The sequence below is a fragment of the Sus scrofa genome, chromosome 9 (assembly GCF_054392235.1).
Source record: "Sus scrofa isolate SSC_HxYL_T2T_F1_AM1 chromosome 9, Sscrofa_HxYL_maternal_Yorkshire_Landrace_v2.0, whole genome shotgun sequence".
In the NCBI taxonomy this organism is placed as follows: domain Eukaryota; kingdom Metazoa; phylum Chordata; class Mammalia; order Artiodactyla; family Suidae; genus Sus; species Sus scrofa.
In genome coordinates, this window is record NC_139391.1 from 21025399 (window position 1) to 21038158 (window position 12760).

Below are 12760 nucleotides of genomic sequence, written 5' to 3' on the forward strand. Positions count from 1 at the left end.
TCAGTAACTATGGATTGAGCCATACTAGTTATTTATGCTATTTGCACAGACTGACTTTAATAGGAAGGTCTATGGACACACGAGTTAAATGCATTATTTTTATGCACATTCAAATATAAAAAGGAGACTTTACATTAGAGAATGATTTTATTGGGAAAAATGAATTTTTATGTTTCTTCTGTAGAAGATTTTATTCTGCATTGTAAGTTTTTGGAGGAGTAAAATTACTCAGTCCTTGAAGGTTTTCTCTATAGACACTTCCCTAGATGATTTAAGTACTAGTCCCATGGATTTAAATACTACTTATAAATGAATCAGACCTCTTCTTTGATCCCAAATCCATTTAGCCAGCTGCTCATTGCTTCCTTAACATTTCCATTTATAAGCTAACATGCATCTCAAACTTAACATGTCTAAAGCAAAACTTTGATTTTCTCCTCAAAACTATTTGTCTTGTTGTCTCCCTCCCTTCAGTAAATGGGTATTTTATTTTTCCATTTGCTCAAACCAAATATATTTTAATAATTTTCAAATTCTCTCTTGTACCCCATATTCGAACCATCAAGATACTCCAGCAACTCTGCTTTTTGAAATACATTCTGAATCTTAGCCCTTTTCCCCCACCTCTGCCACTGTGATCTAGTTGGGCCACAATCATATTTCTCCTTCTAACTAACCTCCTTGCTTCTGAGCTCGCCCTCCTTCTAGTCCATTTCCAACCAGCAGCCCCAGTGCTTAAAATTGAAGACAGATCCTCTCACTCCTCTGCTGAGAACCTCCCAAAGTCACTCCCCTGCCTAAAGAACTGTAGACCAATTGCTCCCTTGCTCCTCGCTCCTCCACAGCATTACTGTGACCTCATGTCTTTCTTTTTTTTTTTTTTTTTTGGTGTGGGATCGAAGTTCCCAGACCAGGGATTAAACCCAGGCCCCAGCAGTGAAAGCAGCCGAGTCCTAGCCACTAGACCACCAGGGAACTCCCAGTGACCTCATTTCCTGCCACTGCTTCCTTCTCCTCTTCTGCTCCAGCTGCAGCAATCCACTCTCTGTTCTCCTTACATGCTGTGCAGGCTCCTTATCAAGGGCTTTGTATTTGCTCTTCCTTCAACTGAAATGCCTTTCCCTCAGTTGAGAAAGGTTTCTGATCAAATTACCAAATTCACCTTCTCAGAGAGGCCCTTTCTGATCACACTATGTTTTTGGGTTTTTTTTTTTTACCGGCCAACCCCATCGCTTGTTTCTCCCCTTATCCTGCCTTGCTTCTTGCCATAGAAGTTACCACCACATGACATACTTACTTGTAAAAAATCCTGTCTCCCCGACTCTACCCGTCAGTGTATGAAAGCAGAAATTCTGTATTGTCCACTGTTGCATCCTTAGAACCTAAACCAGTGCTTGTACATAGTAGGCACTCAGTCAATATTTGTTGAATAAATCAGAGAGCTTTAATACGTGAGTGGAGAATGTGATTTGATTTACATTATAATAACTGAATCCATCAAATAGCGAGGGACCTTTAATGGGATCTGTTTTGTAGAAATCTTTTTGTTTATATCATACTTTTTACATTGAACACAGATTACAATAGTGTTTCCCGGTTAGGTTAGGGTTCCCACAACACTCTTGGTGTCAAAATGCAGGGCAGTATTACTATTTTAAAGATTCTTTTTATGGAAATAATTACGTTTTTGTCCTTTTGACATAGACATCTGACCCTCAATTACATTAACAGACCTTATACACATGAATGGCAAGAAGAATAGCCCCTTTTGAATCCATCCTAAGACTTTATCAATATGAAGTGCTTCCCACAGAGTTCTGCTGAAAGAACCAAACTTCCATCATAATGAAATTGCAAATTCATTTGTAGATGCCCTTTTATATTTGAAAGCTACTTTTTGATGTTTGGTCTGCAATTAGATTTATTGTTTAAGGTCACAAATATGCAATCCCGACTAGACCAAGTTGTCAGAATCCTTTATCTATTCAGCATTGCACAAAGATAAATGGCTATCTTTTAACAATAACATACCAAACCAAAATTTGTTCCCAGTTGTACATAATCTTTTAATTAATCGGCTGCTTTCTGTTTTCCAGTCAGTAGACTCCCAGCCTACACCCCCTCCCCACCCCACCTATCTAGAAATTACCCAATTATGGGTTTTAAATTACTGAGAAACACTTGTTTTTTCAGACGGAAAAAGATAAGTTTAAGAATTTTAGTGCTGTAATTTTCCCATGCACATTTTTAGCTTAACATATGAATTATTTTGCCTTTACCCTCATTCTGTGCAGGACAGATAATTGTGTAGTATGTTAGTTAAATTCTCTGGTTACATTCCCACTGCTAACACGACCACAACGTAGATTATGTTGCTTAACTGAAATGAATTCTTAAGTGCTTTAAGACACCTCGGTGCACATGGATTAAATTTTTTCCTGAGATTCTATATGTCCGCTAATAAAAATAAATACTTAAATGTCTTAAGATAGATTTCTAACATTTTTGTGCATTTCCTTTGTGACCTTTCATATAAAAGACATACAAAAAGAATTGCCCAGCTGGATTTAAAACTGTGCTTTTTATTAAGAATGTCCAGTGTCTAATATTAATATGTTAGAGCATCATTATATCACCAGCCTTATAGTTTCTGCAAGGAATTTTAATGCTGGATACACAAAGATGCTTTGGTAACTTGATCATACCTCCAGAGCAAACTGTTAAGTGTTAAGCAAACTCATTAAGTATCGTAATGACCCCCATTTAAAAATCTTGTTTAAATCCTTTTTGCAGATAATGTACCATTTTTTTTCCAAGGCGGTATAAGAGAAAACTGTGACTTTTAAGTCAGATGGACACACACACACACCCCAAATTCGAGAGAAAGAATTTATTTCGTGACCTCTGGGAAGTTGCTCCATTTTAGGGGCCTGTGCACACTATGGAATAGAGAAACATCTATTCATAGCATTGTGATATAATTGAATGAGACAACACATATTAAAGAGCTGCAGACAATGCCCAGCATTAGTAAGCACTCGGTAAATATTATTTGGAATCCTCTCTCACCCTCCCCCATTTCCTCATGCTACATACATTATCTGTTCTGATTGGGCTTACTCAGAAGTTAAAACTGTTGAACTAAACTTGAAGCCTTTTTTGTGCCTGCCAACTCTACATTGCTCTGCATTCACTGAATTAATAAGTAGGGAGAAGTCAGGACCTTGAATTGACCTATACATAATACCCAGCAGGTGTATGTGGCCTTTTTCTTCCCAACAAATTGCTCCCCTAGGGATTGAATGGAATGAAGGATACTCCACTCCCAGCCTTCATTTTAAGTCCACATGGATCCCTTAGAAGATTAACTTTAAATCTCTCTTCAACCTGCAAATCTGAGAATGGAGCCTTACATTATGTTAATATGACACAGGAAAGCATTATCATTTTAATCATTCTGTGTAGGATGGCTTGTTTCATTGTTTGTTGTTTGACCATTTGTACTGCTCAGATCATTGTCCTCAAAGACTTTCACCTTTAAAAAAAATCATTTTCTGGAAAAATTTTAGTAGCTATTTAATATACTACTTTATACTTCAAAATAAATTATTTTATAATTGTAAATTTTTATTGTTTTAGGTGCAAAGATGGTTTGAAAGGATTTACATTCTCTGCACTTAGGTAAGTAGCATATTTTATTTATCTTCATGTTAGGAGAATTTACAAGTTAACTTTTTTCAAGTACTATTATTATACATAATAATAATAAATATTTGATTCCACTTTTAAGCTGAAAATAATTTTAAAAGTCACAAAAGTGGCTTTGTAGACATTTCATTATCAGAGTAACCTGTTAATTCTTCCTCCTAAAAGTGAAGTCAACCACTATTTGGGGGGCCTATTGTATGCCTTATATCCTGGGGTATTAAGGAAGAATTACAAGAACTGTCTGTTCAAGGAGCTTGGAAAGACAAAGTTACACGTGAACGATTACTGGAAAACTCAGTACTTAATTGTGCGGTACCAGATTAGTGGCTCCATTAGCTGACTCATGCTGATTGTCAAACACATTTCGGTTCTAAGCTTCACTAGAGTCACTGGAGTCTTCACCTCATTACCCATCTCTTACCACAGTTCTTGGCCCATGATTGACAATGTAGAGATGCTGGTTAGCATTAGCATTGTATTTTATAGTTCTCCAAGCATTTTCACATACATTAGAAACTAAATTTTCTCTTCTATCGAAGAGAATATTTTTGGTTATGGAAATTCTCGTAACAGCGGTAATTTCTTCATGTCAGATTTTTTTATTAAAAGGCCGTGAAATTTATTAAAAAATAACTTTTGGTTGTTGTTGTTGCATTGGCTACAAAGAATCCTGTGTTAAAAGGGAAAGTTGGTAACAAAAAGTTGATTTTCCTAGAGAGAAAACTTGGCCTTGTTCCTGTATCTTTCTGTTTAGACCCGCAGAGTCCTTGCAAAAACTCAAAATGTGTCAGATATTTGTGTGTGTTTTCTTCAAACCCACTTATAACTACTGGCCGATTTGGACTATTTGCACTTAACATTTTCTCTGTGTTATAGGGAAATATTCTGGGGAAAAATGGTTACTAACTCTTGCTAATAAGTAATAGTGGAAGTTATGGGACTAGAAAGAGTCCAGGACAGAATCATGGAAGAAGAGCCAGTGCAGGAGTTGAAGGTAGACTAAGCCTGAATCACTATAGTTTAAAATCTAGTACTGCATGAAGCTTGGTGACTAACAACCCAGGCGTTAGAGTCAGACAATTCTGAGTTCAAATAATTACAGATATTTTTGACTATGGACAGGATGCTTTTTCATGCTCACTCTCATTGAATTTTGGTACCTACTTCATAGTGTTGCTGTGAGGGTTAAATGATTTAATATTTCTAAAAGGCTCAGTACTGTACCTGTCATGTAATAAATGCTCAGAAAATGCTAGCTATCACTATATATTTATTTGATATGTAGTAACTAAATATTAACCATGTGCCAGACACAATGCTAGACCCTGGGATATAGCAGCAAAGAAGGTATATATGGTCTCGGAGATCCGACAGTTTAGTGGGGAAGGGAAACTACTAAAATGGTCCTCCCAGTCCTGGGGGCTCCCCGGGCTATGAGAGTACAAAGGAAGGACCGGCTCACTCCCTCCAGCCTGGGGCGGGGGCCTCTTCTTTAAGGAAGTGAGGTTAATCTGAATGGCCCATCCTGGTCAACGCAACAATGTTAGGAAAGGTATGACAGATACTATTGTATCTCTTCAAGCATAGTTTTGTCTTGTTTATAAAGAGCAGTCCCACAGATCTTAAACTCTCTATTCACACCCCCAATTAAGAACCACATTCTTTGGGACTAGCAGTTGCTGAGGAGGCACAGCTGCCATCTGGTGACAGTTTCATTGCCCGCCCCTTACAATTTGATAAACTAAATGTTTTACCAAGTTTGCCCAAACGAGGTAGGTTGTACTTGTTGATAGTAACAACCCTTCTTTCTCTCTTTTATAAGTATTTAAATTTTCTTATTCTGTTTGGCATAGTCCTCATAGTTCAAAGTGCATTATGGTTGATCTCCCATCTTAGCTATATTTTGTGGTATTTTCTGAAGGTTTAGCAGGTAGAGATGCCTAAGGAAAGCTTAGATATTCTTTATAAGAACAATCACTCTTACAGTAAAGGTGCAAAAAAATGAAAAGTTCAGTAAAGGATACAGATTGAGTGATATAATAGTAATATTTTCTTGGAAAATTACAGTCCAGTTCCAGTGAGACAGGAATGCTATTTTCTCCTGGATATGAGAGTTTCTGAAGAGGAATAAGTAGGTTAAAATAAAATCAGATTTAAGATTTTCTAAGGAAATAATGTGAGGAAGACACACAGAATCTGGACCATTTCCGATTCTCATCCTTTGGGTCCCCCTATTTCTCGTGTGTATATAGATGACTTTCTACTACTCTAACGTGGCTTTATGACTCAAAGTGACTTAGATATAAATTTAGAGTGGGAGTTCCCGGTCATGGCTCAGCAGAAGCAAATCTGACTAGCATCCATGAAGATGCAGGTGCGATCCCTGGCCTTGCTCAGCGGGTTAAGGATCTGGCATTGCCATGAGCTGAGGTGGAGGTTGCAGATGTGGTTTGGATCTGGCATGGCTGTGGCTGTAGCCAGCAGCTGCAGCTACAATTTGACCCCTATCCTGGGAACCTCTATATGCTCAGGTGCAGCCATAAAAAAAAAAAAAAAAAAATTTTTTTTTAGTAAAAAAAATGAGAAATGCATTCAATTTTCAATATTAGTAAATTTTAGAGAAAAAATAGAATTTTTGTCTCTAACTAGTAGAGCCAAGTTAACAGTTCATTTACTTTTTTGTTTGAAAAAACTTTAAGGTGCGTAATACCTTTAAAAAGTGGTGACTGAAGTTAAAAGGGTGCCTTATCAAAGGGCTACGCTACATTTTATTTGGTTAATTTCATTTTAAGTTTTCTGTATTTTTAAACAAATGACAGCATTTTTCTGAATGTTCAGATTTCAAAAGCCTATTTTTTACTTATTTTTCCCATTCAAATTTTACTTTTTTTTCAGATTTTTTTTTTCCTATTTAGATTATCACAGAATATTGGACCAAGGTCCCTGTGCTCTATGTAGTAATTCTCCATTGCAAAAGCCTATTTTTTTAAAAAGATTATTAGATTTGATATAAATTGTGGAAAATATTATTTCAAATGATAAGGTGCTGTCCATAGTGTATTTATATATAAACAAAATCAGTTTATTTTCTCATTGATTTTTTTTTTTTTAAGGTGAAAAATGCCTCTCATTGTGCTCTTTTCTTTAGGTTCATTGTAGGGAAGGAAGAAATTCCCACACATTCTTATTCACCAGAGGCGGCATATGCAAGAGTGGAACAAAAGACTGAGAAACATGAGGAAAAACTGAGAAGAATGAATATAATTGCTCTAGTCAGGAAGCTGGTGGATTCAATGTGAGTCTTTATCTTGATATTTTAGCACATTTTGTCACTGTTTGATATGATATTTATTTGTACCATGTCAAGGTATTTTTGTTTACTTTTCAAATAATGAAAAAAAATTTTTATAAGAAATGTGCCTAGAGTTTTATAAAAAGGCACATGATGGCAAGTGAATATTATTTATTTCTGGCAGGACTGTAGACTGTTATATGCCTTTAAAATAGATTTACATGAAAACAAAATACTTTTCTATTTCAAACTACGCAGAGTTGCAGGGGGGCAAGAATAAGGAACTTCGGGAGACAGATTAATATATGCAAGTCGAATATGCCAAGTGTGCAAAGGAGAAAGAAAAGTTCTGAGAGAGATTCAAGAAGCTATAGGAATAATAGGCAAACTTTAAGTAAAGAATATTTTGCAAGATGGAAATGTTTTTAGGGCTTTGGAAATAAAATAAAAATTTTTTATTTGTATATTACACAAAGACATCTGTCTATGTTTTATACAAGTCTTCATTTGTATTTCACATATTTAATATATTTCAGAAAATAAATTTAATGGTTTCAATTAGAATATCAGCCAGTAAAAATAATCTCGTGATATTTTAGAGAGTGTAGAATGAGGAGGCAATACAGAAAGTCAGGGGATCAGTTAGAGGAAGCTGAGCCCTTTAGGAAATATGAAGACTTAGGTTTGACTCTCATTTTGCCCCGCCCAGTTTTGTGTCTCTGAACAAGTGATTTAACCACTCTGCATCCCAAAGTCCTCGTTGGTTAACTGGGGCTAATAATCACTATTAAAGGAGTGTTGTGCGCATTTAATGAAATAACATAGGAGCTGCCTCACATACATGATCACCAACTAGGTGCCCCAAATTTTATACTAAATTTAAAGACTTTGTCTTCATTTTGGCATACACCATAGACAAAAGTAAAAAGAAAGAAAGGGATAGTAGAAGGCTGGAGTAATTGTGGTAGGGAACTTACGAAACCAGTTCAAATTATGCATTACCTTAGTGGAGAAAAGGGAGAGGGGATCCTGTTCATGGGACTCCTGTCAACAGGAATCACAGGGGAATGCAGAGAATGTGTGATGTGGGTGACAAGCCTTGGGTCTCCTGGCAGAACTTGTCAGAGTAGCCTCAGTGAGTCCGAGTCCGCTGGTGTGAAAGCAGGTGCAGCACAATACAGAAGCAGGGCAGATAATATAGGAGGTGGGCAGTCCAGCACTTGGGAAGCCATTTCAGTGAAAGACTAGGAAGGATTAAATGACAGCATAGTTGATAATCAGAATTTAACTTCACTAGCAAAGAGAGTGCACCGATTTCTCTGTAGATCTGGTAGCAATGGCTGAGAAACACCTTTGAAGAGGACACTTAGAAGCATGAAGAGTGATGGTTTGCATAAGCCAGCCCTTCTCTGATTTACCTCTTTTCAGGCCCCTAGCTTTAATCACTCGACAGCCTCCCATGACCAGATATGTCATATCATTCTAACGACGTCAGGGCGCAGGTCAGAATGAACTGTTGCGGTCACCCTTGACTAGGAAAGGCTGCCTGTATGCTCCAGCTGCGGTGTGGAATTGGATTTCCGAAAAGGTCTTGATAATCATCAATTTGCAAATGGAATTAGAGAGATGTGGAGCCAGAATATCACTCTACAAGTTATTGTTGCAAACAGGAAAGAGTTAATGTGTTCCAACCAGGAAGATAATTAATTAACTGTGGTCTGAACGAATTTGAAAGACTGCTTACTTTGGAACATGAACTCTTCAGAGAGAAAGGGGGAAAGCTAAACCCACAGTGGATATTCTACTTGCTTTTTTATGCCGGGAGTGAATGAATGGTCCCAAAGTTGACCTACCAAGTAATTAAACTAAGTGTGTCTTGAACAGGAGTCCTCCCAGAAGAAAGGTTTACTAAGCACCAGTTTACAGTTAAATCACAAATAACCTACTTTTGATTTCTCACATGATCTTTCTACATTTATTTTAAAAGCCAAGTTTTAAATTCTAATACTGTATCATGTGTCTTTCCCAGATGTTTTCTCTCAAATATAATTAAGTATAAATTCCTGTAATCTGAGCGCATTTTCGTTATGATTTTTGTTCAAGTACTGACTTCATGGATGATTTATGACCGTTATATGCGACAATAAGCGATTTAAAGCTTCCAAAAGATTTGGCAGAGTATAAAGATAACATATACATATTTTTCATATTTAGTCACAAATATTTATCAATACGGTTTTTCTGTTTCAGTCAAGTATTTTGATTGCAGTCACGTATTTCACACAATATGTCAAATGCTGAGCAGCAAAGGAAAATCTGTTATCCTTGCTTCCGGATGTCCAAAGAAATCAGAAATACACACACTTAGAATTGAGTTGATAATGTTTTCTTCTTTTTTGGTTAGAACATTTTAAAAAGATCAACACACACACAAACACGTATATATGCGTGCATGCACATATTTTAATTTGTTTTTTTGGATTAATTTCAGATGTAAGCACGGACCAAGGCATAGGTGTTGCAAACACTATGAGGATAATTGCATCTCTTATTGCATTAAAGTGAGTATATAGAATCTACTTTAATAACCACAGGGAATGTGTATAGAACTTATTTATTAAAACATAATTTCAAGGTAAGTGGAAAAGTTGACCCTAATTGCCATTATTCTTTGCATTTAACTTGAAGAATAGACATTTGTGAGAAGTAGGTAACAATTTAACTTTTAGTATTCACTTAGATCCTTTGTTAAATAATCTTAAAATCAGCTTATTTAATTAGTGTAAAACTTACAAAGTAGAAGAGAAGGTGAAGCAGCAACAATAAAAAAGACAGAAAAATTTGTGCTTTGCAGTGTACCCTCAGTAGCATACATCTTCAGTCAGGACCCCTGGACTGTGCTGTGTGCTAGCCGGTCAGCAGTCACACACTGTATATACACTGCACAGTCTGGGCCAGCGGCATTTGGTTTGGGACTTGAAACGCTGTTACATTTTTTAAGGCATGGTGGTAACTGGAGCAGGTCCACAGTTGTTCTACATTAAGAAAGTTAGTTCTGCCCACTGGCATAAATTCCCCACTCCCTAATATATTAGTGTACCAGTGCGGTGCTCCCCACCCATCCCCCCGCCCTGTGCCCACCCCCGACCCCCCACCCCCACCCACTCCTGGTAGGAAGTGACTCTCATTGCCATTAGTCTGACACAGGTGGCCACATCTGCTGCAAGTTCTTTAGTTTTGGATAATGCTCCACCAATCTTGATGCTTTAGAAAATTTATGTTCTTTCTTACAACATCTGATCTCCACCTAATTGATGGTGGGAAGAGCAGAGCTGTACGGCACCCCAAAGACAGACTCCTGACAGTCACTCTTAAAGGGAGGAACTGTACCCACATTAGTGCCTGTGAATGTGACTGCCTGGGGCCCAGAGCTGATGGTGACACTCACCCAAGCCAGACTTACCCTTAAAGTCCTTTAAGACAGGGCCAGGGGTAAAAGCAGTAGAGTATTTTTTTCAGTTGTGCAGTGGTTTCTGATAACTCTCCTTCCAAATCTGATTTCCTGCCCCATTTTGAAGTGGCACAAAAGGGGGTGGGGATGTTACTGGCAGCCTCAGAGTCTGCCAGCTTGAAGAGTTATTCTTCTCTCCAACTGGACAAAATTCTAGTTCATGGGGAGACTTCAGGGAGCAGAACTAAGAAAAGTATGCTAACTAAATCAGAGGGCTTTGAGAAATTTGGGGGAGAGGGGAGGTCATATTTTTAAAGAGTGTATAAGAGAGTAAGAGTTACTAAACAATGAAAAAATGTAGTCATTCCTTCAAATGTGTACCAGTACTATAAATTTGCTAATTTATGTACCAATTATAATACTATGTCCATGAATGTAAAATTATTTGGAGACCTTTGGGTGAGAACTTTATACCACAAATAGAGTAAAATATATTTTGACAGTGCACCTGATTATTCCATGGACTCAGTCACACCTCTTGTTAAATCACATCCCTGGGAGTTCCCTGGGAACCTAGTGGTGAGGATTCAGTGCTTTTACCCTTGCAGCCCAGGTTCCATCTGAGAACTGAGATCAAACATTAAGCTGTTGCATGCAGTGGCCAAAAAACAAAAAACAAAAAAAACCCGTATCTCTGAGTCAATATTCAGATGAATTACATTCCCTTCAACTCACTATACACCATTCACACTAACTTTTTGTTAGTACCCGCCAGTCTCTTTTTTGGCATTGTACTTTTTGTGCAAGCTATCTGAAATGTTTTTCTCAGGCTGGCTCCTTCTCTTTTGTGTCTACTTAAATGCCACATCCTCAGCAGCTTCCCTCGCTGCTCAGTCTAACACAGGTCACCCTGGCGATTTCCCTCCCAGTGCCCTGATGATTTTCATCACAACACTTATTGTAATCTGTTATTATTTTATGTTTGTTTCCTTATTTTCTCTTTGTCTAATGAGCATGGATGCTCCATGGAGGCAAGAACTTTGTGCCCTCTTCAGACTCTATCCCAAGCATCTAGAGTACTGTTTGGCACAGGAGAGGCATCCACAGAATCTTTCCAGGATACGTGAAAGGGTGAACGATGGAGGGATGAATAGATCTCTTGAAAACAGCCTGAAACGACTGAACATGATTGTGATCTGTGAGCCCTTAGGTTGATGTTACGAGATTATCAACGACAAGTTCGAAGTGTGACCATTTCATGCATGAAACAAAACGCTAGGCAGTTTCAGTTCAGCAAATGCATGTTCATTCATCCTAATTGATTGGACAATTCCAATTTCCATGGTTTAACCAGGTATTAGGTAGTTTCAGGTAAATTAATGAATGTTTCTTCATAGTAATTCAGTGTTTTTCTAAAAGAGAAGGCTGCTATCCAGAAAATACAAACCTGACCTTTGCACCTTAGCAGTAGACACCGCTAAGAATGTGACTTTTTCCATTCCGGGGTGGGGGGTGGGGGGGGCGAAGGAGCTGGAGGATGGGAGACCAGCACTACACTGTGTAGTTGAATCCTGGATAAAATACTCTTCTTTTTGATAACATTTTGTTTCTAGATAACTGGAGTTTTTCAGTCTCTCAGTGTTAAGTGACATCCAACTTCATCTTCCTAGAAACGGAAATCAAATTGTCCACGTTAGTCAGCCTTGTCCGCTCCCTTTTACACTATAAATAGTTGCGGGTCACAGAGAAGTGTTGATAGCAAATGTGGATTTATAGCGTATTTGCTTTTCCAAGTTTCATTTTGTTTACCTTCAAGCTACCGTTCCCTAGAGATGTTTTAGCCTGACACATTGAGTACAGAACTAATAACCTAGATAGTACGATTTCTTTTCCTGGGAAATTCTTTAAACCTGATCACTTAAAAAGTTGATACCAAAGGTCTGAACAAATAATACAATTATTTTTCTGTCTAAAGAATCCCTACTCAAACTTCTTAATGATTAAGAAGTGTTTTCTGTTAAAATTTCCAAAAGCACTTGGTTTTGCTAACTTTTTTTTTTTTTTTTTTTTTTTTTTTGAATTTCGGTGCTTTTGTTTCTAAACCTCAGTTTGTTACTTAGGAAATATAAATCCCAATTACTGTTAACAAAATGTCAAGAAGTGGAAGTTGGATTCACAGACAGGCATGGCCAGAGCTTTGGAAACTTTTTAAAGTCTTTGCAAGATTTCACCCTTATTTTTAGGGCAATTGTTTTAAAATTGTTTGAGGTTTTAGGACTTAATTTTGAAAACAGCTGTGGTAAAAACTG

General features: G+C 37.4%; 1 protein-coding gene across 14 annotated transcripts in view; it reads left to right on the forward strand.

Annotated features, from left to right (window-relative positions):
* Positions 1 to 12760, forward strand: part of TMEM135 (transmembrane protein 135) — a 280594-nt gene that overhangs the window by 254984 nt on the left and 12850 nt on the right. For all 14 annotated transcript variants that reach the window (XM_084975596.1, XM_084975603.1, XM_084975602.1 and 11 more), the window contains 3 exons: positions 3640 to 3681; positions 6857 to 7003; positions 9492 to 9561. In XM_084975596.1, coding sequence (XP_084831722.1) covers positions 3640 to 3681; positions 6857 to 7003; positions 9492 to 9561 — 259 coding nt within the window. The remainder of the gene's footprint in view (positions 1 to 3639; positions 3682 to 6856; positions 7004 to 9491; positions 9562 to 12760) is intronic.